The sequence below is a fragment of the Ipomoea nil genome, unplaced genomic scaffold (assembly GCF_001879475.1).
Source record: "Ipomoea nil cultivar Tokyo-kokei standard unplaced genomic scaffold, Asagao_1.1 scaffold1576, whole genome shotgun sequence".
NCBI lineage: Eukaryota > Viridiplantae > Streptophyta > Magnoliopsida > Solanales > Convolvulaceae > Ipomoea > Ipomoea nil.
The window spans coordinates 4,208,764-4,233,156 of record NW_017618004.1 but is presented as its reverse complement, the minus strand read 5'-3'; the positions used below and the strand labels follow the sequence as shown (position 1 = coordinate 4,233,156).

General features: G+C 43.4%; 2 protein-coding genes across 4 annotated transcripts; both read right to left on the bottom strand.

The window, feature by feature from the left end:
- Positions 1-1,336: 1,336 nt before the first annotated feature.
- On the bottom strand, positions 1,337-4,062 carry LOC109190233 (heterogeneous nuclear ribonucleoprotein 1-like). 3 transcript variants are annotated; one of them, XM_019340692.1, is made up of 7 exons: positions 3,864-4,062; positions 3,466-3,712; positions 3,082-3,122; positions 2,749-2,912; positions 2,546-2,648; positions 2,290-2,459; positions 1,337-2,196 (listed from the first exon to the last, which is right to left on the bottom strand). In XM_019340692.1, exons 2-7 carry the CDS (start codon positions 3,684-3,686, stop codon positions 1,681-1,683), a joined length of 1,215 nt encoding a protein of 404 aa, XP_019196237.1. In that variant the 5' UTR covers positions 3,687-3,712; positions 3,864-4,062; the 3' UTR covers positions 1,337-1,680. The 3 variants fall into 3 exon arrangements, with proteins under 3 accessions (XP_019196237.1, XP_019196238.1, XP_019196236.1); XM_019340693.1 differs by having other exon boundaries at positions 3,466-3,716; positions 3,933-4,062; XM_019340691.1 differs by having other exon boundaries at positions 3,466-3,716; positions 3,864-4,061.
- Positions 4,063-4,575: 513 nt separating this feature from the next.
- On the bottom strand, positions 4,576-7,274 carry LOC109190232 (beta-fructofuranosidase, insoluble isoenzyme CWINV1-like). The gene is made up of 7 exons (XM_019340690.1): positions 7,076-7,274; positions 6,814-6,822; positions 5,849-6,717; positions 5,591-5,758; positions 5,263-5,513; positions 4,980-5,070; positions 4,576-4,864 (listed from the first exon to the last, which is right to left on the bottom strand). The coding sequence occupies exons 1-7, from the start codon at positions 7,221-7,223 to the stop codon at positions 4,685-4,687; spliced, it is 1,716 nt and encodes a 571-aa protein (XP_019196235.1). The 5' UTR covers positions 7,224-7,274; the 3' UTR covers positions 4,576-4,684.
- Between the last annotated feature and the right edge of the window lie 17,119 nt (positions 7,275-24,393).

The window sequence follows — 24,393 nt, the reverse complement described above, 5'->3', positions numbered from 1 at the left end:
GCTAAAATGCTTCTCCAACTATAGCTTGAGAAGACTATCATCAGCAAAGAATAAATGATGAGTAATGGGAGGAGCATTTCTTGCAACTCGAATGCCTGCCATTAATATCTCCTTTAGTTTCAGTTGTGTGGAGTAATATGGAGAGCACCTCTGCATATAATATGAAGAGATAGGGTAAAAGGGGATCACCCTGTCTCAGTCCCCGAGTTGGAACAATAAAACCAGTCAGATTGCCATTGATTGAGACTTTATATCTAACTATGCTTACACATAACATCACAAGCTCGATCCATCGCTGCGGGAAAGCCAAGTATGGTCAACATATGTGTCTAAGAAATTTCCATTCCATATGGTCATATACTTTAGCCATGCCAAGTTTAAGGGTTGCCCAAGTATGGTCAACATATGTCTAAGAAATTTCCATCCATACGGTCATATGCTTTAGCCATGTCAAGTTTAAGGGCTACCCAACCAGTGCGACCTTGTGTTTTACGTTTTAACTAATGACCGGTTTCTGCAGCTACTAAAATATTATCATGATTAATCTATCTGCAATAAATGCACTTTGATTTTCAGATATTACCTCACCAATAAAATCTTTAATTGACATTACAAAGAGCAATAGGTGTATCACCTCACCAATAAAATCTTTAATTGACATTACAAAGAGCAATAGGTGTATCAGGGACAATTTTTCTGAAAATTATTTAACTTGTAATCAAAAGAAAATGATTATTTTCTTACTTTCAACTAAAGTATATATTTTCTTTTCGAATAAAATACATTTTTCAAAAATCATTTTTGTTATCACAGTTTTTTTTTTTTAATATAAAAAGAAACGGTTCCATTAACAAGTTTCAGAATACAGAATTTCAACAGTAAAAGAGGGAGGAGAAAAGAACTACTCCCTGCCATCAATCAAAAAAAAGGAAGAGATATAGACATTAAACAAAGCTAATAAAATATCTTTTAACATCTAATAATATTAAATCTAACTGGGAATCTTGTTTGGTCTCCTGCAGGCTGCAAGCCATAGATCTTGTTTAGTTGAGTCCCTTGGATTGAATATATCTTGAATAGCGTCATAATTCCATTTTTGTTCTTGGTTTATCATCAGGGAAGAGACAGTGGCATTCTCCATGAATGGATAGATAATTTATAATTCATCCAATTAAAAGAATTAATCAAAGACAGAAAAAAAAAAAAAAAAATTGAAGGATATAATTACTGATCATAGAATGCATTTCCATTCCCACTGTGGAGTGCCCAAAAAAAAAAACAAAATAATTTAAATTACAGGAAGCTAAAAATAGACATGCTTCATTCAAATGATCAACCAAATATCATTCATCAAATGTTAAGAGATTTTCCCAATCACCTGTAAATACATGATTTGGATCTAGAGAAGAGTGAAGACACCAATATGTATATACCTATGAAAATATCTTATGATCAGTAACTGGCAATACCTAACAACCCTGCAGAAGGAAAATTTGTCTACAATATAATATGCATCAAAGTATGCTAATTTCTACTCTTCCCCCAAAACTAATGAAATTATTAGGTTCTAAGGGAGGGAGTGTACAGTGAGTGGTACTTTCCTCATAAATCACATACTAATACATCTACCCAGTGGTTAGTCAAAACAAAGTTAAACTTCATCTCAATAACTAAAAGGTCTCACTTCCTATAAGGATGGAACCTTCCAGCTCCAGCTGCAGCGCCATTGTTTCCATATCCCCTGCCATTGCCACTGCCATGGCCCTTGGGTGCACCATACCCAGAAGCATTGCCAACGTTCCCATGGCTTTCGCTGCCATCATACCCAATGCCAACACCACTGCCATATCCTTTAGCACCACCATAATTACCAGGAGCCCCATAGTTGTCGCCTCCATATCCTGCAGCACCATACATAGCACCACCAAATCCAAATCCATACCCATATCCACCATAGCCACCATAAAATCCTGCAGAGCTCATGCCGTAATTCCCCATGTAGTGGCCATAAGCACCGTAGCTACCAAACCCACCATAACCGTTGCTCATTTTTCCACCATATCCACTACCATATTCTTCTGCAACATTGTTAAAATTGCCATACGGCTTCAAACTACTACCACCAGCACGAGACATTCTACTTTCACTTGGATGATCAATACCAGCTCTTTTTGGCTCAGCCCTCTTAATTTCAACCTGAGATGCCACATATTGAAGTGCATAATTCATTCCCTTTTCCCAAAAGACAGAAACTAGCGAAGTAAAAAGTACAAAGGCACTATTACTCACTTGTTTGCCACTAACTTCATGCATGCGTCCATCAGATAGAACCTTTTCAACAGCATCTTCATTATCAAAAGATACAAAGCCAAAGCCTCTGGGCCGACCAGTCTTGTGATCCATCATTATTTGGCATTCAACAATATTGCCATATGAAGAGAAATATTCCTTCAATCCACCTAAAATAATTCATGGTTCAATTTTGTAGCACTACATTTAACTTACAGAGAATTAACAATGATATGAATATATGCAATGTTTTTACCTTCAGTTAGAGAGATTGGAATACCACCAATAAATATTTTCTTTGTTTTTGAAACTCCTCTGAGTGGCATGTCCTCCCTAGGTACTGTCCTCTTTACTTCTACCTAACTCACAAATAAACAAGTACACAACCTATAAGAAGAGGGAAAGCTATAGAAAAGTGGGGGAATGCCATACTGTAATTTTATCAAAGGTAAATCCTACCACTCGACCATCGATGACATGTTCTTCCTGCAAAACCTTACTCGCCACCTCTGCATCAACAAATGTAACAAATCCAAAACCCCGTGGTCTTCCAGAAACCTTATCCATCATTATTACAGAATCAACTATTTCTCCATACTTGCTGAAATACCTGCTAAAAGATTCTGGCAAGAAAAACACCAAATACAAATGAGACTTGGGAAAGGAAAATTTGTACTACATGACACATATAAGCTGATATATAATGCAGTTTGTGCAAGAAACAGTGAGAAAAATATGAAAACCATCTCAGAACAGAACAGATCAGATATATAATGACATGGACTATAATACCTTCAGACGTCTCCCAAGCAATGCCTCCAACAAACAGCTTTCTACCAAACAAGAAAAGCAACAGTTAATGTATAGTTCATCATTCCATCCTTGTATTTCTTTGCCATATACAACACCAACAAAAAAAATAATAATAATAAATTAAAAAAAAAAAATTAAAAAAAATAAACAAACAAACACACATACACACAGCAATCCCTCTCCTCAAGGAAAACACTTGGATTTGAAAAAGTTCAGAAAGGTGTATGACAATTCTTCTACAAGCCAATGCAAGAGGTTAAAAGCTATGGAGTACTTGGTAAAAATTTATAATTATTACTATTTTGATAAGTGGGATTAGAATTTAACATGCTGGAATAATAAGGTCTAAGAAAACTAGCTAACCCAGCTGAAGAAGAAGAAGAATCATTGACTGAATGCTTCAATTCTTGGCTTGCAGCAATATCATCCGCGCTGCAAATTGGCGGTGGCGGTGGTTCCGCATCTTCTCCACCTCCTGAATACAGCTCAGGTTGGTTTTCTTCCTCATACTGGAGTTCATCTTCCTCTTGGTCGTCGCCGTAAAAGGCGATGCCGGTTTGGTCGGCCGCCCCGTAATCCATCATGTCAGCCTTACTTTCTTTTTGTGCCTCTGCCTGCAAACGAATAAGAAATTACATTCAACTACAGCTATAAGTTCACATTCAACTTTTGTACATTATTACAGGCTTTTTTTTTTTTTTTTTGAACCCTAGAGAAAAAAATACATGGAACAAAAACAGGCGAAGTATGAGGGTTCTTACTCGCTAGGTTTTAGAGGAGACGTCGAGTGACAAGCGGCGGAGATAGTTTAGCAATTGCCGAAACCCTACCTCTTGTGCGGCGGAGATGGAGGATCGTCGCCGCCGCCCGCCAGAGAGAAAGAGTGTGTGAGTACCGAAAACGAGCAAATCAATAGCTGCGATTATTCGAAGCTGGCGGAAAGATGCTTTTGGAAATTTATCGGTAAGCTTTAAAGTGGTAAAAACACAACAATAAATTCTCACGACCCTAGAAAGTATTTGAAGGAAAATAGAATTAAAATTAAAAAAATAATAATAAAATAAATTTCATTATTTGAATGGTAAAAATAAAATTATTAAAAATATAAATTTTATTGTTTAAAATTAATTAAAAATTATTAAAATGACAACTCAGCTGTCACGTGAACATGTAATCTGTTAAAATTTATGATAACTTACTATTCAGTGAAATTATATATTTTTAGAGTGTTCAGTGATTTAATTATATTTTTTTTTTCGTTCAGTGAACTAATTACATTTTCAGGTTCGTTGGCCAATTTGTACATACCTTTAACTCTTACGATGTCTTCTCTTATAAGCCTTTTAATTTTTTTATTTATTTATTTATTTTTTTTTTTGAGAGAACTCATTGATCTCTCTCTAAGTATCTTGGTAAACTAGATTCGCCAAGATATCTATAATCATGTTTGATTATAGTACATATTATGTAAGGATATTTCACACTCTTTACTAAGTTAATGTAGGCATTCATAGATCATAGTACAGTTGAAGAGAAACAATTCAAACAAATCATCCCCTTCCATAGCAGGCACTTAATTATTTCAGTTGATCCGAGCTTTGTTCATGCTCCAAGCACTCAAACTAGAGATCCATATGTTCTCACTTCCATTGTTGAAGGCATACAGATGTGCCTCGCCATCGATTGCCATGCTTGGATAAACCCTAGACGTTATGCAAACTTTCCCCCCTTCCCCAAAGCTCTCCACAATTGATTGATCAATCTGCACAATTCACAGGACTCTGTTTACCCAATGCACATTATCGGATAGTGACTGCTGGTTTTCATTGTTACAAATGAAAACTATATTAAAAATGGAGTTGATGAATATAACTTACCAAACATCTTAGAGACAGTTTTTGTTTAAGAGGGTCAATGTCCAGAAAGGCTCCATATGTGGTTTTGTCATAGACAAGTTTAGTTGAAGACCTGTGTTTTTAAATGCCAAAAACCAGTTGGATGAAAGAATTGAAACATGTGCTCTATCAGCAAACTCATGATACTAAATTGAAGCACGTGTTCAATCTCAACTAAAATTTTAAGCTGATAGTTGGATTGCACATTAATGGTTATATGCTCATAAGAAAGAATGCAGTTAAGAAAGGGAGAAAAGAGAGATACCTGGTTTGGTCACTGCACATGAGAACTGAGAATTTATTTCCATCTTTGAAGATTCTAAAGAAAACTGCTGTGAATTCTTGAATATCCTTTGATGCAAGAACTAGCAACCCGAAAGGTCCTAGTTTTCCACTAACTGAGGCACCCTTTTGGCTACACAGCTCTTGTGGATTAGTACTCCCACCGGGCTTCGGCTTCACCACCTCTGCATTCTCCACTACGGTTGAGACATCGAAGGTAATTTCGACGTCTGCCTGGAGATCGGGAGAGCGAAAAGATCAAGAAAGGAAAGAAATAATGAAGTGAAGAAACAGTAATTATTAGTACCTACCTGTGATGCTGTGACACCAGAAACCTCAACAACTGATCCTGGTTTTAGGAGTGTAGTAGTACTAGGTTGTTGTCCAACTCGGTTCGTTCTTAGCTTCTCGATTTCCTCCACGGGCCATTGCACTAATTGTTTCCCAGATTCATCAAGCCAAATCTTCCTGGGAATTGCCTGAAATGGTTCAACAGAAACAAGAACAGGGAAAGTATTGATTAATTAACTCCCTTCAACAGAAACAAGAAATTAAAGCTCATTAATTACCTGAACACCAGCCCATCCTCTCAAGAGATCAATTGTTGAATTACCTGTGGATTCATTGACCCAACCCCACAAAACCCTTCTGTTCTTAGCACTGTCAAAGAATGTTTTCGAGGCGTAATACTTCCCATAATCATACCTTAACCCCCAACCATTCTCCAGAAACACTGCAGTCTCTGGTGTAAACCTATCTCTATTGTGATCATACATCCCAATGGTGTAATAATCATGCTTATAGTCATCCAAGCTTACCTTGAGCACAAACTTAACCCCCGCCCCCGCCCCCGGGCCAAGAACACCATTTTCACCATGAATGGAAACTGGATAAAAGTCAGGGCACTCCCACATTCCAGTGTTTTTCAGTGAAAACAATGGATGCTTGGCCTTTTGCCAATGAACAAAGTCCTGGCTCCTATACAAAAGAGCCATCCCCCGAACGTGCTTTCTCTCGTTCCCAACGAGGATTCGCCAGTGCCCATCGGGTCCTAACCATGCAGTGGTTGGGTCCCTGAATGAGCTAGCATTGAGCTTCTCCGGGGCTGCACTCATCACTGGATTATAAGGAGATTTAACCCACTCTTTCAGGTAAGGATCAGACATGTTTCTGGGCATTGCCAGATTCTGATATTGCTTAACCTGGAAATCTACTCCAGTATAGAGAATTGCTGGTTTTCCCCCTGGCAGAATCGTGGCAGAACCCGACCAACAACCGTTGATGTCGGACGGCTGAGATGGAACCAGCGCCGGCGGGTGCGGGTCCCAGTTGACGAGGTCTGTTGATGTCGAGTGAGCCCATACTATGTTTCCCCATATTGCACTTTTAGGATTGTACTGGTAAAACAAATGGTAAATCCCCTTATAAATCATGGGTCCTGCATTAATATATAGTTCCAGAAAATGCTTTAATTTAGCTGAGAAACTGAGACTTGGCTGTTAACATTACTGGAACAAAACAACACTCAACTCACCATTAGGATCTTTGCATAGCCATTGTCCGATTCGCCAGCAGAACAAGAAAAAAAATTGCAGTTTAGTTCATTAAAGTAGATGCAAAGTTATAATAATAATAATAATAAGATAAAAGCAGGAGTCTTTCTTGGTTTGAACTGATCAGCTATGGGCAATCTAAGCTCGTTTACCTTATTATGATCCTTTGTTGACTAGGATCACAAGACCCCTGAAGTTGGGTTTCCAAAAAAAAAAAAAAGATGCAAAGAGTGTATAAAGTACCATTCATCCAGTTCTTGGGAGGTTGGAAATGGTATGCAGTTCTGTAAGAGTGATTTGCAGACTGATGAGAAGCCTGAAGTGGAAGAAAGCCATTGGCAAGAACTGATAACATGAAACAAAGAATCCAAATGTTAGAGGATGCTGCCATGTTTTTGTTCTGCCAAATTTGGAGAAATGGAACAGACAAAAGGTTTGTGTTCTATCCAAGGAGCTTCGAGCTTCTTTATGTGTTACAACAATGGTTCAGAAACAGAGAAGCATTGGGAGATGATTGGAGTGAGTTACAAGAGTTTGCAATTGCAGTCAACTTTGATTTGAAAACAACTATGTTGTCGAATATATAATTTACTAACAAACAAACAGCTTATTGTAAATTACTTATCATATGCTTATTTTATTTTTTTTGTTTTCTTGAATTTTTTGGCTGTCTAAAACATGCACCTAGTCAACTAGCCATACTCTTAATTAATAAAATATTTTATTGAATATTTTTTTTTTTTGCAATAACAGTCAAATTGATCACGCCTATTGGTTTGGAAACCACAAGTTTCTAAGTCGACTCTTAGTGAGAGTGACTTATTGGGCTTCTTAGTTTGAATCGATTAGCTATGGACAACCAATGTTAGTTTACCTCATTGTGGTTCTTTGTCCACCAGGATCATAAGGTTACCCGGTGTACCCATCCTCAGGGTAGTGGCTACATGTTTCTCTTGTCAAGAAAAAAAAAAAAAACTTTTTTACGAAACATAAATATATCAACAATAACAAAAAGATAACCCCACAAGGTTCTAAGTCTAGTTCCCTGCAGTCTATTGGCGCTCTTGATTTGAGTTGATCATTTATGGACAACATAGACTGGTTTACCTCATTGTGGTCCTTTGCTAGCTAGGGTCACATTGTTCAATCCTTATGCTATGGACCCGTGTCCAGCAAGCATGCTGGACACGGGTAACAGTGCCGTTAGGCACTGTTATCTTCTTTTTTTCTTTTTCTTTTTTTTTTTTTTTAAAATTTCAGACCGCTTCGTTATATGAGTATATGTTCATAATTTTATTACTATATGTTCATAATTGTAAGTTCATAATGTCAGAGCTCTATGTTCATAATTCCATAACTGTACATTCATACTTCCATAACTGTACATTCATAATTCAATAACTGTAACTTCATAATTTTAGAGCTCTATGTTCATAATTTTATCACTATATGTTCATATTGTAAGTTCATAATGTCAGAACTCCGTGTTCATAATTTCATAACTGTACATTCATAATTGCATAATTGTACATTTATAATTCCGTAACTGTACATTCATAATGCAATAACTGTAAAATCATAATTTTCAAAGCTTGATGTTCTCAATTTTAGAGCTCTATGTTCATAATTTTATCACTATATGTTCATAATTGTAAGTTCATAATGTCAGAGCTATGTGTTCATAATTTTATAACTTACATTCATAATTCCATAACTGTACATTCATAATTCCATAACTGTACATTCATAATCACATAATTGTACATTCATAATGGCACAAACGAATAACGCCGTTAACGGCGAGACAAAATTAATTTTTTTTTAACTGAAATGACGCGTTTTTTCTGAAAACGACGTCGTTTTGAACTCGTGTCCACAATACATTGTGTTCATGAGTCCACTGCATAATTTGCCCACATTGTTGGCTCCATCCAAAACCATTTCATAAAAATTGAACTTTAGAAATTGACGTTTTTGTTGTTATTAACTATTGTTTTTGTTTGTGTGCTTCTTTTTAAATAATCATAACAACTTAAAAGGTACAAATCATGCGGTTGAATATTCGAACTCATTGTATATTTGTATGCAATACCCTTGGAAGAGGTATGACCAAAACTCAAGTAGGATAGTACAAATTATCTATATATCTATGTATATAAAAGCATTCTCAATGGATTTTTGGGTGGATTTTTGTTAGGTTTTTTGAGTGTGGAGAAATGAGACTTGAGAGTGGAGAAAAATATTGAGCACGTCAAAATTGTTACCAATCGGCGACTACCTTGATTTTATTTTTTATTTTTTATTTTTTATTTTTTTGTAAATTTTTTTTTTTCTCTTCTCTTCCACGAGACAAGAAAAAAAGAGTGTGATTTCTGTTCTCGGAGTTTTGCTTCCTTATGCTTCTACAACTAATTTGTTTCCTCTCTCTTTTTCTATTTTTTTTGTTGTTGAGTTGATTGATGACTTGAAAGGTGTTAGTAGCTAGGGAGTATTATTGAATTTTATCAAAATTAATAGACTTTAAATTCTACAAAAGTTGCTTTCAAAGACATGTTTTATGTAGGGTGTTAGCGAATAGAGCTTTCGGCAAACTACTCGTGTTCGTGTTTGGTAAGCGTTTGTTTATGTTCGTTTGTTAAGGTAAACGAACCATTAACAAACAAAATTTAGAGCTCGATCGATTGATAAACGAACAGAGCTTGAACAGTTGTATGCTCATTTGCTAAGAGATCGTGAACAAGCTCGTTTGATAATGTTCGTGAACAAGCTCGTTTGTGTTTGTTTAATAGTGTTCGTGAACAAGCTCGTTTAGTGTTCGTTTAATAATGTTCACGAACATGTTCACAAACATATATATACATAGATTATATTGTGATCATTAACGTTGATTATTTCTTGAACGTAGATTATTTATTGTTCACGAACGAATTGTGATCATGAACATGTGCAGGTGTTTGGTTATTAAAGGTTCACGAACGTGTTCATGAATGTAAACCAACATGTTCGTGAACGTGCTTGTTAACGAACATGTTTGTGGACGTGTTTGTTAACGTTAACGAACACGTTTCGCGAATGTTAACAAACACGTTCCCGAACATGTTCGTTAACATAAACGAACACCTTCGTGAACGTGTTCGCGAACGTTAACAAACACTAATGAACGCTTAACAAACGAACACGGACAGGATTTTCAAAAACCTTAACAAACGAACACGAACACTCTAAAATTCTTAACAAACGAACACGAACAACCTCCGTTCGTTTATGTTCGGTTCGTTAACCGCCCTAGTTTTATGGAGTATAATGACTTGCTATTGTAATATTCTTATATATTGCTATTAAATTATACATTTATCAATACCTTAATAATTCTATACATAAATTTTTAATTTATTTTTTTTTTTTGTTTTACAAATAAAATTAATGTATAAAAAAATATCATTAAAAAATGTAATTAAAATTTTTGAATGATACACATAGTGATTTTTTTAAATTTAAAAAAATAACCTATAATTAAATTAAATCAAATTCCATTCCATGTTCCTTAAATTACTATTATATGTTATTAAGTCACTACTCTTTTTTTTTGTTTGTTTGTTTAAGGATAAGTCACTACTTTTTATTTGTTAACAGATTACACATGTTTGTATTGAAATTTGGGAAGTAGCGTCTGATATTGTTTTTGATGTGAAATACGAGTAAATTAAGGTTTTTTTTTTTTTTTTTTTTTTTTATGTATTATTATCATGAAGTAGTATTTTCACTCGTACGTTGCACGAAATAGGTTCGTTATAATATTTTAAGAATATTTGAATCGATATACAAATATAAATTATAACAACGAATATTATATAGTGTAGTTGATGAAATGGGATGTATTGATTGTGTTTTCTAATGTTATCTTTTGCTTGAATTCGAACAAATAATTGTCCAATTACCCGTGCAATGTGCGTGCGATGCTCATGGATAAAAAATTTTTATTATATATTTAGATAATAAAATTAAAGATGAAATTATAAACAATATAATTATAATGGTGAACCAACCTCCGGGCCTATGAAAGCTTTGTCAGAGCAACTCCATCATTGTATAATATGGGAATAATGTCATCAATCAAAGTCATGTGGAAGAGAGAGAAGTAAGAAAGAGAAAAATGGGAAGCTTCTGCAAATGTGGAGAGAATTCTAAAATGCGGGGCCCACCTTTTTTTTTTGCCCATGCGTGGCTATCACCATTGCACCCAGCGGGCGTGTGCACTGCACGCTCCTGCTGGGCGCGTCTGACAGTAATTAAAGTATTAATTAAAAAAAAATCAATTTTCCTTTTCTTTTTTTTTTTCCTTTTTTCTCTCCCCTCCCATCTTCTCTTTCATAATCACTCTTATATTCTCCACCTATTCTCTCCAACTGATAATGATGCTCTCAGAGTATTCAACAATGGGGGAAATAGTGTCATCATAATCAAGAAACATGTATCATCAGACATGCTTATAGCTAGCAGATGGATGACTCAACTATTCCATCCAAAAAAATAAAACTTTTTTTTTAAAAAAAAATAGCATAAGGTCTGCTTATTAAATTGCGAAGTGAGGAAGCTAGGGAGTATATATGAATTTCGAGATCAGACTCACGATCCAAGACTTATTAGCATTGCCAAATTCGAAGGATCTTAGGGTTCGCAAGAATCCCCCCCTTGAATTCGAACAATGCATTGATCAAGCAGGGGCGGGGAATGACAATAAAACTCCCTGCTTCGCCGGGCAGCGACTTTGGCACCACGTGCGGAAACAATGACGGTTCCGGCACCGCCACCCTTATGACGTTGACGGCGGATATCGGGTCGGAAACCATCACATTCTGATTAGTCATTTTCGGGACGGAATAATTTTATTATTTTATTTGCAAAAAAAAATGTTATCATGCCTTCTAATTTATAATGATTGACATATAAAAATTTTCTACAGTATTTTATAACATTTTCAATCAAATATAGTTACATGATACGGAGTATTTTTATAATTTTTCAATTTTAATATTGTTGTATTGGATTAAGAATATGAATTTTAATGTAGAATTGTAGTATGAATAGGAAAGTCCAACGAGAGATCAGAATCCTAATTAGTTATTAATGTCTATCTATATTGAAATTAGATTCTTCAATTATGTGCTGCATTGTATTTTAATAGGATTTGTTTAAGATATTTTAGGTTTAAATATTTAATCATCAATCCTGTTTAACCCATCAAATTAAAATAAGTCGAATTTCACATATTAACGTCTTAAATTATACCATTTGTAAAATTAGAAATTTATATAAAAATGACCAGGGATCGAGTCTCACCAGCAACAGTGTGGGAGCAACCTCTCAAAGTGAGGGGGGCTCCGCGCAGTAAGCAAATGTCTAGTCTCTGTGGTTCATGTTAAGTTGAGTTACCATGATTTGCATCCTCACAAATGTTCTGTCGGGCCGGAGTATGGGAGCCCTTAAGGTTGGGGTTCAACCTTTTGGAAGAATAAATTTATATAAAAAGTGTTTATAATTTGTATTGAAAATTATATTATTTCTTATATTGTTTTAATTATATTATTGCGCTTGATTTTTCAAGGATAAGCCTTTGAAACTAATAAGGTATTGGCAACGTAACAAATTTGTGTTGAAAATTGTGAAGTAGACAACTTCTGATAAGAACATTTAGTAAATTAAGGGTTGTTTTTTATGATTATAAGGAACAAACATGCAACAAGACACTAAGGTCTGCATAAACTAACAAGAAAATAATAACAATAATGCATACATCTTTTTCACTGCATCATAATTATTCTAATTAAAATCATTTCTTGTACTTAAATCATATTCTTCAATTATATTGCAAATAAGTCAAGCCCCATATGCTAACATCCAATAGTCTATATACCCCAACCATTATTTATTAATATGTATTAATAAGTCAAATTAAATACGGAGTATTATACAAGCACAAGTATAATGACTATGCACATTGTGCAAAATATGATGCCCTACAAAAATCTCAATCGTATATTAAATATTAAAACCTCCAATCTCTCAAGCAACAAATTACAAATCAAATCAATCTGGTCAGCATTTGTCCGTTAATTGGGCCAGCCTGGTGCGAACAGAGATTAGTCTGAGTATGGTACGGGCTTAAAGGTGTCTCCTGCAGTTAGGACCTGCCAGGACACCTCGTGGTCTGACCAAAAAAATTTACAAACAAAATTATGTAAACGTTTTGGGGCAAATGCAACCAAATTGGTTAGGTTGTTGACTTAGTAATCACAAAATTATAAATTCGACTTTCAACAAGAGCGGCCTATTAGGTTTCTTGATTTGAGTCGGTCTACTATTGACAAGACAACCTATGTTGGGTTATCACGTTTATCTATATTTGTAACTCTAAGTAGATGCAGAGAGTGATAGATAAAGTACCATTCATCCACTTCTTTTTAGAAATATTTTTTGGTAAAATTAATTATTTCTTATTAGCTATTGACACGTAAAATGACTTATAATAACTAAGTATATTTTGTTATTTATGTAACAATTATTAAAGTATTTTTATTTCCTTTAACAAATTTCACAAGAATTGAAGTTTAGAAATTGATGTTTAACCAATTTCACAAGAAATGAAGTTTAGAAATGGATGTTTTTGTTGTTGTCATTATTGTTATTAACTACTCCGTATTATTCTTGTTTGTGTTTTTGACAATGATGTAATAATTATAATTACTCAAAAAGTACAAATAATCTATATTTCTTTGTATAAATATAAAATCTCATTCCTTTTTTTTTTTTAATCCTTTTGAAAATAAATCATTTTTCATTAAAAATAATTATGCCTTGTGACATGACCATTTGTACCTTTCATTTTGTTAGACCATATTATCCATTTTATTATAACTTCATCAATTGCTATTGCAGATTTGTAGATAAATTTGGGGTAAGATTTGTAGATAAATACCATACATTTCTTTGATTTGTTGAAAAGTTTGCAATTGTTACTTAAAGATGTACTCTGGGTGAAGTCCGTCTTATGACTTAACCGATAATTGATCATACTGACTTAAACAAAAAAAAAAATTAATAAATAACGCACTTTCTCAAAAAATCAAATTTCAAACTTTGTAATTATTAATTCAATTGTTTAATTAATTTGGCTATAGTTATCCGATATAATGCATTTCTTTTCCTTCTTTGTACAAAAGCTTGGAGACTTGCCTTGACATCTTTCTAATTTTATTATTTTTTCCTCTATAGAGTTTCAATTCGCATCCATTTTCGAGCAGGCATCGACTCAAACAGTACTCTTCTTATCTAGATCAGACACAAGCCACATCCTGATTGGTTTTAGCTACATAACAAATATTTTATATGTATAATAAATATAAAGAATCCCGACACCTAAAATGGAGAGAGTATTTTTTTGACCTATCAAAAATGCTCATAGTATAGTAAGCAAATAATGAACCTGGCCGAAATATTCTAATATATTATTATTTACCATAGTTTGGTATGTAAACTTGTTGAAGATTTATATAGTAAATGTATGTTTGATAATTTCAAATAGAGTTAATATCCAAAATCGTTCTCGACTATAGTGGTTTTTCTCAATTTCGTCTTAAACGATTTTGGTGACTGGTAGGGAATATCCCGACCGACATAAGCTCCACCACGACCGACTTGCCTTTGTCTTTCTCTTATGATCTTTTCAGGTGGCAGGTCGGGCTTTTTCCATGAAGACCCCGGTCGGGAATGGCCGGGAGTTGCCCGAGCGCTGATGTCGACCACCGAGCGGTAGCCCTTCGACGAAAGAGCTGGCACAAGGACGCGAGAGGACACGTGGCGGCTCTTCATGGCGACAGACAGGGCACCCGGGAAGATGACACGTGGTGGCTACGTGGAAGACATGCCGAGCGGCTGGAATCTTGTCCCCGGCATAGCGGCTATAAATGCCCACAGTAGCTACAGTGGGGAGGACTTTTGGACGATCGATAGGTTGTTGTTAGAGAATTCCGACCGCAGTCAGTCGGTACTCAGAGCAGCCAAGTAGATTGTACTTAGGGCCTTTACCGGGATCAATAAAGATTTTACTTGCTTTAATTGGTCTCGTGTTATTTTATATTGCTTACGTAGAATTAGCAGTATCATTTTGGCGCCGTCCGTGGGGACCCGTGCAAGAAACCGACGTCTTGACGAGCACCCGATCACCATATCAACATGTATCCGTGGGCACACAACAACTTTGCCGACGACCAGGCGGACGCGGCGAGCTCCTCCGACCACTATGCTACCCAACAGCAGGGTCAGACGATGGACCTCAACCTCAACCTTTCACCGCCGCATCCGTCAAATGCATACCCGGCCGCCCAGCAGCCGGTGAATTACATACAACCGGGATACCCACCACCCGGTCTGCCATACCAGCAGCAGCCGATGATGTATCCCGCCCAGTATCCGTACCCGGTCCCACCTCCACCGTACGGGTATTGGCCAGGCCAACCGATGTGCTACACTTCCCCGGTTGGTTATCCACCATATACGCCTGCATATACAGCTCCAGCCGCCGCCCCTCCAGTACAACCGACCGCACAAGTAGAGCCGCAGCGTCAGTCCACTTCCCGGGCTCGACGCTCGGCTCATTCGCGGTTGGGGTCGGGGGGTGCTGATGCGATGGAGGCACTAGCTCAGGCCGTTCGAGCGGAGGACCCTGAAGAGGTTGCCCGAGCGGTAGCTTTCGATCGTCTCCGACCAGAGATGCGCCAGCGTCTGGGACCCCAAGACCCGAGTCGCGGGCAAGAGGACGTACAAATGCAGGAAGCTAGCCACGAGGCTTCATCCGGGTATAACGGGTCGAGATCTCATCGACGTCGACGTGCTCGGGATACAGCCCAAGCCGCTCAAGCCGCCGAGCTCAACGAAACCCGAGGATTGCTCTACAACCTCCAGGCGGAAGTTGCGCAGCTCAGGAGTGCGTATCCTACAGCACCCCCGGCCGACCGATCGACCCTACACCAGACGCCTTTCACAGCAGCGGTAATGGCTCAGCCTTACCCGCTCGACTTAAAGGTCTCGGGAGAGAAGAGTTACGACGGTCGGACAGACCCTGAGGCTCACGTGAATGATTTCTTCAGCAATATGATGCTGAAGGGCGTTTCAGACGCCGTGATGTGCAGGGCCTTCTACTCAACGCTTACCGGTCGGGCGGCAGAATGGTTCCGAACCCTGCAACCGGGGTCAATCGACAAATTTGAGACCCTGGCGATCAAGTTTGTACGGAAGTTCATTACTTCCAAAGTGGTGAGGAAGTCCTATATGTACCTCGAAAAGGCCAAGCAGCTCGAAGGGGAAAGCTTGACCGACTTCCTCATCAAGTGGAAGGCAGCAGTCGGGGAGGTCGAGCCCATGGATGATGCGACTGCCACTCACATGCTTCACATCTCCCTCCGGGCGGGGTATCTGTACCAGGATTTTATCCTCCACCCCCCGACCACATATGAGGAGGCCCTCCGAAGGGTCACTGATTACGCCAACGCAGGTGAGGCGAATGCCGTCAAGCGCTTGCAGGAGGTCGGCTCTTCGTCTCGTAAACCGGCCGGCCGGGCGGAACATCGGTCGGGAGATGACCATCCCCGATCCCGCACCAGGCCTGGCGAGTTTACGGCCTTGAACCGATCCGCAGCGGAGGCCATGCAATATGCCCAGTCCTGCAATCTCATCAAACTTCCCCATCCCGATCGAGACGGCCCTGACAAGAGTAAGCACTGTGCTTACCATCGATGCGCCGGGTATGACACCGAGGAGTGTACCCACTTGCGCCAATTATTGGAAGATTTGCTCAATTTAGGAAAATTGGACAAGTGTGTGGGAAAGAGGGAAGACAGCAAGAGAAATACCGATCGGAGGGATCACAGACGATCTCATCACCGCTCTGATCGGTCGGGCCAGGACCGAAGAGACGATCGAAGGGACGATCGTCATGATGACCGACGGGACCCTGACCCTCCGTCCGGTAGCCGCCCATCCGGAAAACCAACCATCCATGTCATTTTTGGTGGGCTGGAAGATGCTTCCCGACCGCGGACAAATTGCCCGGTCGCAGTAGTGGATTCCCGGGAGACCGGGAAGAGGCAGAAGATGGAGCCCATAACCTTCACCCTCGAGGACCAACCCACCAGCAGTGATCACGGCATGGAGGCGCTCGTGGTCACGATTGATGTCAAGGGGACGGATGTCCAAAGGGTTATGGTTGACACGGGCAGTAGCGTGAACGTCCTATACTTGGACGTGTTTGAGAAGCTTGGCCTTGACAGGAAGGAGCTGACTCCGATCGGTGTACCACTGTCAGGATTTACCGGGGCTCTTATCTACCCCGAGGGAAAAATAACGCTCCCGGTCGAGATCGGCACGCCTCCAAAGTCGATCCAAACGGAGCTGGAATTTGTTGTGGTCAACCTCCATTGCGTCCACAACATTATCTTGGGCCGACCCGCCATTATGAAGATCGGTGGGATAATTTCTATGCCTCACTTATGCATGAAATTCCCCACCCCCAACGGGGTCGGCGTGGTCCGTGGCGATGTCCAATCCGCCCGGAAGTGTTACACCCGAGCGGTCAATAGACGTGACTCCGGTCCGTCTTCCCGGGTGAACACCATAGCCAAGGAGGAGGCTAAGGAACGGAAGGAGCAGCCTGAGCCTTCCGAAGAAATCGAAGAAGTTCCCCTGTCCGAGGACCGCCCGGACCGGAAGATTAAGATTGGCCGAGCCCTCACTCCCGAGCTCCGAACGGCTGTTCTGGCCGTGCTCCGGGAGTACGCCGATATTTTTGCATGGGGGCCTGAAGACATGCCCGGGATCGATCGGTCGGTCATTTGTCACAAATTGGCCGTCGATCCCGCAGCTAAGCCGGTCGTGCAAAAGACACGACACCTCTCCTCCGATCGCCGCGAGTTTGTAAGAGAAGAAGTCAAAAAGATGGCGGCGATCGAGCACATCCGTCCGGTGGTCTATCCTGAGTGGGTGGCAAATATTGTTCTTGTTCCTAAGCCCCCAGCATGGAGGATGTGCATCGACTTTACGGACCTCAACAAAGCCTGTCCGCTCGACCCGTATCCTCTACCAAGCATTCATCAGATGGTCGACGAGACGGCTGGGGCCGAGTTGATGAGCTTCATGGATGCCTTTAAGGGATACCATCAGATCATGATGCACCATGAAGACGAGAGCAAGACAGCCTTCGTGACCCCGGATGGGCTGTATTGTTACCGAGTGATGCCGTTCGGTCTGCGGAACGCCGGAGCCACCTACCAGAGGATGGTCAACATGCTCTTTGCTGATCTGCTGGGCCGAACGATGGAAGCTTACATCGACGATATGTTGGTCAAGAGTCGGGACCGATCTGACCACACTCGGGACCTTCGGGAATGCTTCCAGATCATGAGGAAGTACCAGTTGCGGCTGAACCCAACCAAGTGTACATTCGCGGTTCAGACCGGCAAGTTCCTCGGCTATATGATGACTAAGAGAGGAATCGAATCTAACCCGGCCAAAGTAAAAGCGATTCTGGACATGCAGCCACCTTCCACCGTCCGGGAAGTCCAGCAATTGACCGGTCGGTTGGCGGCCCTCAGCCGGTTCCTCTCCAAGCTAGCCGAGCGCGCTTTACCTTTCTTCAAGGTATTGCGAAAAGTTAATGGATTCGTCTGGGACGAGGAATGCCGAGCGGCCTTTGACGAGCTGAAGGAGTATCTCATGTCACCGATCGTGCTCTCAAAGCCCGAGCTCGGAGAGGAGCTAGACGTGTACCTCGCCGTGTCCGATCGTGCAGTAAGCGCAGTGTTGTGCCGAACCGATCCGGAAGGGGTCCAGCGACCGGTGTACTATGTAAGCCACGCGCTACATGGTCCCGAGCTCCGGTACTCCCGGTTAGAGAAGGTCGTCTATGCCTTATACATTGCTGCCAAGAAGTTGGCCCCCTACTTCCAAGGTCGAGCAATTCGCGTGTTGACCGATCAGCCGATCGGGCCAGTCCTCCGAACTGCTTCATCATCAGGTCGCCTAGTCAAATGGGCGTTAATGTTGACCCAGTACGCGATCGAATACCGACCAAGACCGGCTATTAAAGGTCAAGCTCTTGCGGATTTCTTGGTTGAGTGCACCGCCCGGGATACCCAGCCTCCTGAGGTTGCGGATCCCGAGGCTGAGTGGTGGTCGCTGGCTACAGATGGGTCGAGTAGCAAAAAAGGGGCAGGAGGAGGAGTGGTGGTCACGAGCCCGGAAGGATTCAAAGTCTATTTCGCTCTTATGTATCAGTTCCACCCGACCAACAATGAGGCCGAATACGAAGCCTTCGTTAACGGCTTGCAGTGCGCTCGGGACTTGGGGGCTGAATACATTCGAGCTCAGACAGATTCCGCGCTCGTGGTCGGGCAAGTCCTCGGGGACTATGAAGTCAATGGTGAGCGTTTGCAGTTGTATCGAGACCTTGCCATGGAAAAGCTCGCTCAGTTCCGGGGGTACACCGTCCGACACATACCCCGGTTGGATAACGCCGATGCGGATATCTTGTCTAAACTGGCCCAAGACGCCCCGGAGCACATTTCGAAGATAGCTCGGATCTTAGTGATCCCAAGACACAGTATTCACCGTCTACCGGTCAATCCCATCCAACCGGTAGATGACAATTGGATCACCGATCTGAAGGAGTATCTCGAGCACGATCGCCTCCCCGACGATCCGCAGCGTGCTCGAAAGGCCAAGCTAAGAGCCCCAAGGTTCCAAGTCTTGGACGGTCGTCTGTATAGGCGATCGTATGGAGGCCCCCTCATGCGTTGCTTGACCGCATTTGAGGCTGAGTTGGTCATGAAGGAGTTACACTCGGGAATTTGCTCTTCCCATCAAGGAGGTCGATCCCTGGCCCGTCGTATCATGTTGATCGGGTACTATTGGCCGTCCCTCCAGCTAGACTGTGAAAAGTTAGCTCGGGAATGTGAGACGTGCCAACTGTACGCCCGGATGCCTGGACGACCGGCAACGTTCTACCAGCCAGTCACGACCGCAATTCCTTTCGCAAGGTGGGGGGTAGACATCTTGGGCCCCTTTCCTCAGCTCCCCGGTCGGAGAAAGTTCGTGATCGTCGCCATAGATTACTTCTCCAAGTGGATAGAAGCCGAGCCTTTAGCCACGATCACATCTCAGCAATGTGCTCGTTTCCTTTGGCGCAATGTCATTTCTCATTTTGGCGTGCCCGTGCATCTCATTAGTGACAACGGTCGCCAGTTTGTGAGCCAATACTTCCAGAATTTCTTGGCCACGATCGGGACGACTCACGTCCGGTCGTCGGTCGCTTACCCGCAGGGAAATGGACAAGTGGAGAATGTTAACCGGACGATATTGGAAGGTCTGAAAAAGAAGTTACACTCGGCCGGTCGTAGTTGGGCCGATGAGTTGCCATATGTTTTGTGGACTTATCGGACGACCCCGAGGGAAGCTACTTTGGAGACCCCGTTCGCCCTGGTTTACGGAGCCGAGGCCCGACTTCCGATTGAGGCCTGGATTCCGACCGATCGAGAGAGAACCTATAATGCGGAAGAGAACGAGCACGCGATGGCCGTGGACCTCGATGGGATCGAAGAAAAAAGGGAGCTAGCCGCTCGACGCATAGCCGAGTATCAGAAGCGCGTCAAGAGTTCTAAAGATGTTCGGGTCAACCCTCGTTACTTTCAAGTCGGGGACTACGTTCTACGACGAAGGGAGGCCAGCCAACCTCTAGAGGGCGGAAAGCTAGCTCAGAACTGGGAAGGGCCGTACATCATCAACGCTGTCATACGGCCGGGTACATACCGACTAGAGACAACGACTGGTCGGCTAATCGAGGGGACTTGGAATTCCGAGCACCTCGTCCTTTTTAGGCATTAGCCTATTTTTTGTATTTTTAGACGAAGTGGGGGCTTGACCTGCGAGTTAGTCCCGGTCGTCATTTCAATGTAAATTAATTCAACCGCCTGCGAGCGGGAAAGTTTAATGTATGTACGATCGATGATTGCCCGACCGTTTGTATGCGGCGGCCCGATCGGTTATTTTCTTTCACCTTCGTTACATGCAGATCAGCTCAACATTCATCAACCGGGCGAAATCTATCGACCGGTCAAAACGCGCTCCATATTGGCGGACACCTAAGTCACGCCGCTGATCGGGGAAGCCAGGAGCTCTCAGCATTATCCCCCGATCTGTCCAACTTCTGTCCACTATTGCACCCACTCGTGCCTCGAGCGCACAATAGTGTGGGGGCTGGGATAAGGAAGTATTCGCAGGCCCGTCGCTCGGTTACATCCCGACCGTAGAGGCTTATTTTCAGTTGTTTTCAAAAATTTTTCAACAAAGGACCGGAGATCGGGTAAACCCGATCGGTTGGTCAGATTTGACGTCGAAATATCGAACGCACGACCAGGCCATAAGGTCGTAAGGTCGGGCGTTAAGCGGATCGAATATTGCGAGACCGGGTCTAAAGGCCAGGGGGTCGAGTGATTGAGATCAGTGTGTGCAAGGTCGGGCCACAAGGCCGCGGGGTCGAGCATTAAGGATCAGCACTTACGCGATTAAAGATAAAAGTGCGAAAAGAAAGAACGAGCGACGCAAGATAGAACAAAAAAATAAATTTTATTAATCGACAAGAGGTGCCCGGTACAATTCGGGACCGGGCTCCCGATCGGTGTTTCTTACAAAAAAGAGGAGGCAGCCTAGCCTATTTCTTTGCCTCCCGGGCTCCAGCAGCCGCTTCCTTCCCGCTTGAAGGGGCCGCCGACGACGCTCCTGGCTCGGCCGCCTTGGCTTTTGGGGCGAACGGAGAAGGACCGGGATCGGCTAGGTCTGGGGGTAAGGCCGAGAGGACCAGCTGAAGGTCTTCCCCGTCCAGGGCCTGCTCCAACCGAGAGCGGACTCGTTCAAGCATCTTCCGCTTCCCGGCCGTAAAGCCCCAGCGACCGAACGAGACGATCAGCTCTTCGCCGATCTCTGTTCCCCGGGCCGCTGTGAGGAAGGCCGAGCCCAAGTCCTTGTCTTTGAAGGCTGCCCGCGCCAGCTCGCTCGGATTCTCGAGCTGAGCCTTCAGCTCCTTGGCCTCTCCGATCGCCCGGCTAGTGACCTTCTCGGCAAGAACCCGCTCCTCGTCGCCCTTCTTCAGGGCCTTCTGGGTCTTCTCCAGCTCGGCTTGGAGGTCCTTGATCTCCTTCAAGCGACGGGCGGCCGTCTTCTTGTGGTGATCAGCTTCCTCGGCCAGCATGGCTCGACCTTGTAGGAGCTGGGCGGCCCGGGAAATCTGCAAAACAGGAGACGTTCGGTTAGCCCGATCGAATACACTTGGGCAAAGAAAGATTATAAGTTGGGAAACTCACCTCGGCCAGATCGTGGCCGATCCGTTCAGCCACCTGGGTCGGGGTCATCTTCCCCAGATCCGCTCGGGCAGGCGCGGCGTTGCCGATCCGTGCCAGCACGGACGTAGACTCCCTCTCCCGCCCGACCGAAGGGCTCGGGCTGTGCTGCTCACGGCGCCGCTTCAGGCTGCCCACCTCGGTCGCGCCATGGTCGGCGACCTTCTCCTTGCCCCGGGCGACCTCCACCCGGGTGACCAAGACGTCGGGCTGCTCGACTATGAAGCCCTCGCCCGTCGACACGGTCGAGGCACTCAGGGGTCGGGCAGTGGGAATCTCCTTTTCCCCGGCTGCTTTGGTCTTGGCCTTCTTCTTCCCGCCGAGGGAGATCTTCGTGGGCGGGGGAAGGGCGGTGTCTTCATCGCCGAACTCTGCCATGGCTGCAATAAAAAAGCAAAGTTAGTTTGATCAAGAAATGAAGCTAGGTCGGGAGGAACGGCTCGGGTTGAACCTTTCTTCTTTCGTTTCGACGGCTTCGCGATCGTTACGCCCATCGGCACGGGCAGATACTTCTCCGGCAGCTCGTATGTGGGGGGCGGGAGTTGAGCCGCCTCGAGACTTTCAGCCGTCCGGAAGATGGTGTATTCGTGCACCTCGCTCGAAATCCGGCTGACCGTGTCCCTCAGCATTTGCGTTTCGACCGGTACCACTTGCTTTCTGAAGTGGCTGCTCCAAGTGCGGTCGACCGGGAGGATCCAGGGGTCGTATTTGATGGAGAAAATTCTGTTCTTCCACCCCTTGTTGTTCCCGGGCAGGCCTTTGATGGAGCACATATCTGCTCGGGACTGCAGCATCAGGAACCCACCCCCGTAGCGGCCCGGGAGAACCTTGATCTGGTAGATGAAGTTGAACAACTCCATCGTGCACTCGGCCTCGTGCCGAGTGCATATCTGCGGGAAGCAGGCGAGGATCCGGTGTGCGTTCGGGCAGATCTGGGCCGGGACGACCCGGTAATAGGCCAAGAAGGCGTTCAGGAGGGGGGTGAAGGGAATGGCGATCGGGGCCATCAGGGAGTCGTAATGCATCCCGATCCACTTGCCCCGATGCCTGTCAATCACGTTTCCCAGCTGCCGGCTCGTGTCGAATTCTACCCGACCCCGGAGTATTTCAGCGATCCGAGCCGCCTCGCCTTTGGTCAGCAGGCTCATTTCTTGCTCGACACTCTCGCTGTTCAAGAATTCGAGCTCGACGGCTGGCGTGGCCGGCCGGGCCGGGCCTTCTTCGGTCTGCTCGGGGGTATTTTCTCGATCACCCCCTCGAGGAGCGGCTTCCGGGTGGTCCCCAACCACCCGGGTAGGCGTTTCCCTAACGCCCTCGGTCGGAGAACCCCGCCCGCTTGACGTGGTTCTCTCTTCCTCTTCTTCGCTAGGGCTCCCCGATCCGCTGGAGCTAGAGCTCGACGTCCCAGAGGAGCTTGACGCGCCGTTATGCTCGACGGCTCGATCGGGGGCTGGCGTTGCTCGGGGGCTGGCTTCGGGAGTGTAGGACATAATGTCCACTTCCTCGTCGCTGGTACGCTCGACCTCCTCATCGTAGTCCGCGATCGAGGCGTTTTGACTATCCGAGTCCGACATATTTCTACCTAAAGGTCGGTCGGGAGTCAATACAAGGTTCGGGGAGTTAGCTCGAAGTTAGTGTTATCCTACTTCTACGCTAAGTAAAGAGTAAACAAAGAGTAAAGAACTAAGAGCTTACCGAGTGAAGGAACTTTGCGAGAGAAAGCTTGAAATTTGTTGCTCGATCGCCTTGCTGAGATGCTCTGCTCGGGACTCTTAGAGGATACCGACTGAAGCAAAAGAGTGAGGAAAGTTCAAATGAGGGCCTCAAGGGCCTATTTATAGGAGGGCATTTAGGCGGGAAATGGGCCAACTTGCCTGACACGACCTGCACTGAATCCGAGGCGACGGATGGGATCGCCGAGGCCGGCAGAGGCCGACACGTGGCGTAGGAGGGAATGACAGCTGGCCGGTCGGTCTAATGCCTGACGGTTGGGCTTCTTCATCCCGTCCCGTTTTTTCCCGACTGATCAAAAAGGCCCGGGCTGGGGGGCTTTTGGTAGGGAATATCCCGACCGACATAAGCTCCACCACGACCGACTTGCCTTTGTCTTTCTCTTAT

Excerpts from the sequence above, each read along its gene's own strand:
- LOC109190232 (XM_019340690.1), bottom strand. The coding sequence starts at position 7,223 with ATGGCAGCATCCTCTAACATTTGGATTCTTTGTTTCATGTTATCAGTT. Across the intron at positions 5,514-5,590 it reads CTGGTGTCACAGCATCACAG|GCAGACGTCGAAATTACCTT; the intron begins GTAGGTACTAAT and ends CCCGATCTCCAG. Across the intron at positions 4,865-4,979 it reads AACTGTCTCTAAGATGTTTG|ATTGATCAATCAATTGTGGA; the intron begins GTAAGTTATATT and ends TGAATTGTGCAG.
- LOC109190233 (XM_019340692.1), bottom strand. The coding sequence starts at position 3,686 with ATGATGGATTACGGGGCGGCCGACCAAACCGGCATCGCCTTTTACGGC. Across the intron at positions 2,649-2,748 it reads ATGTCATCGATGGTCGAGTG|GTAGAAGTAAAGAGGACAGT; the intron begins GTAGGATTTACC and ends TTTGTGAGTTAG. Across the intron at positions 2,460-2,545 it reads TCCAATCTCTCTAACTGAAG|GTGGATTGAAGGAATATTTC; the intron begins GTAAAAACATTG and ends GAATTATTTTAG.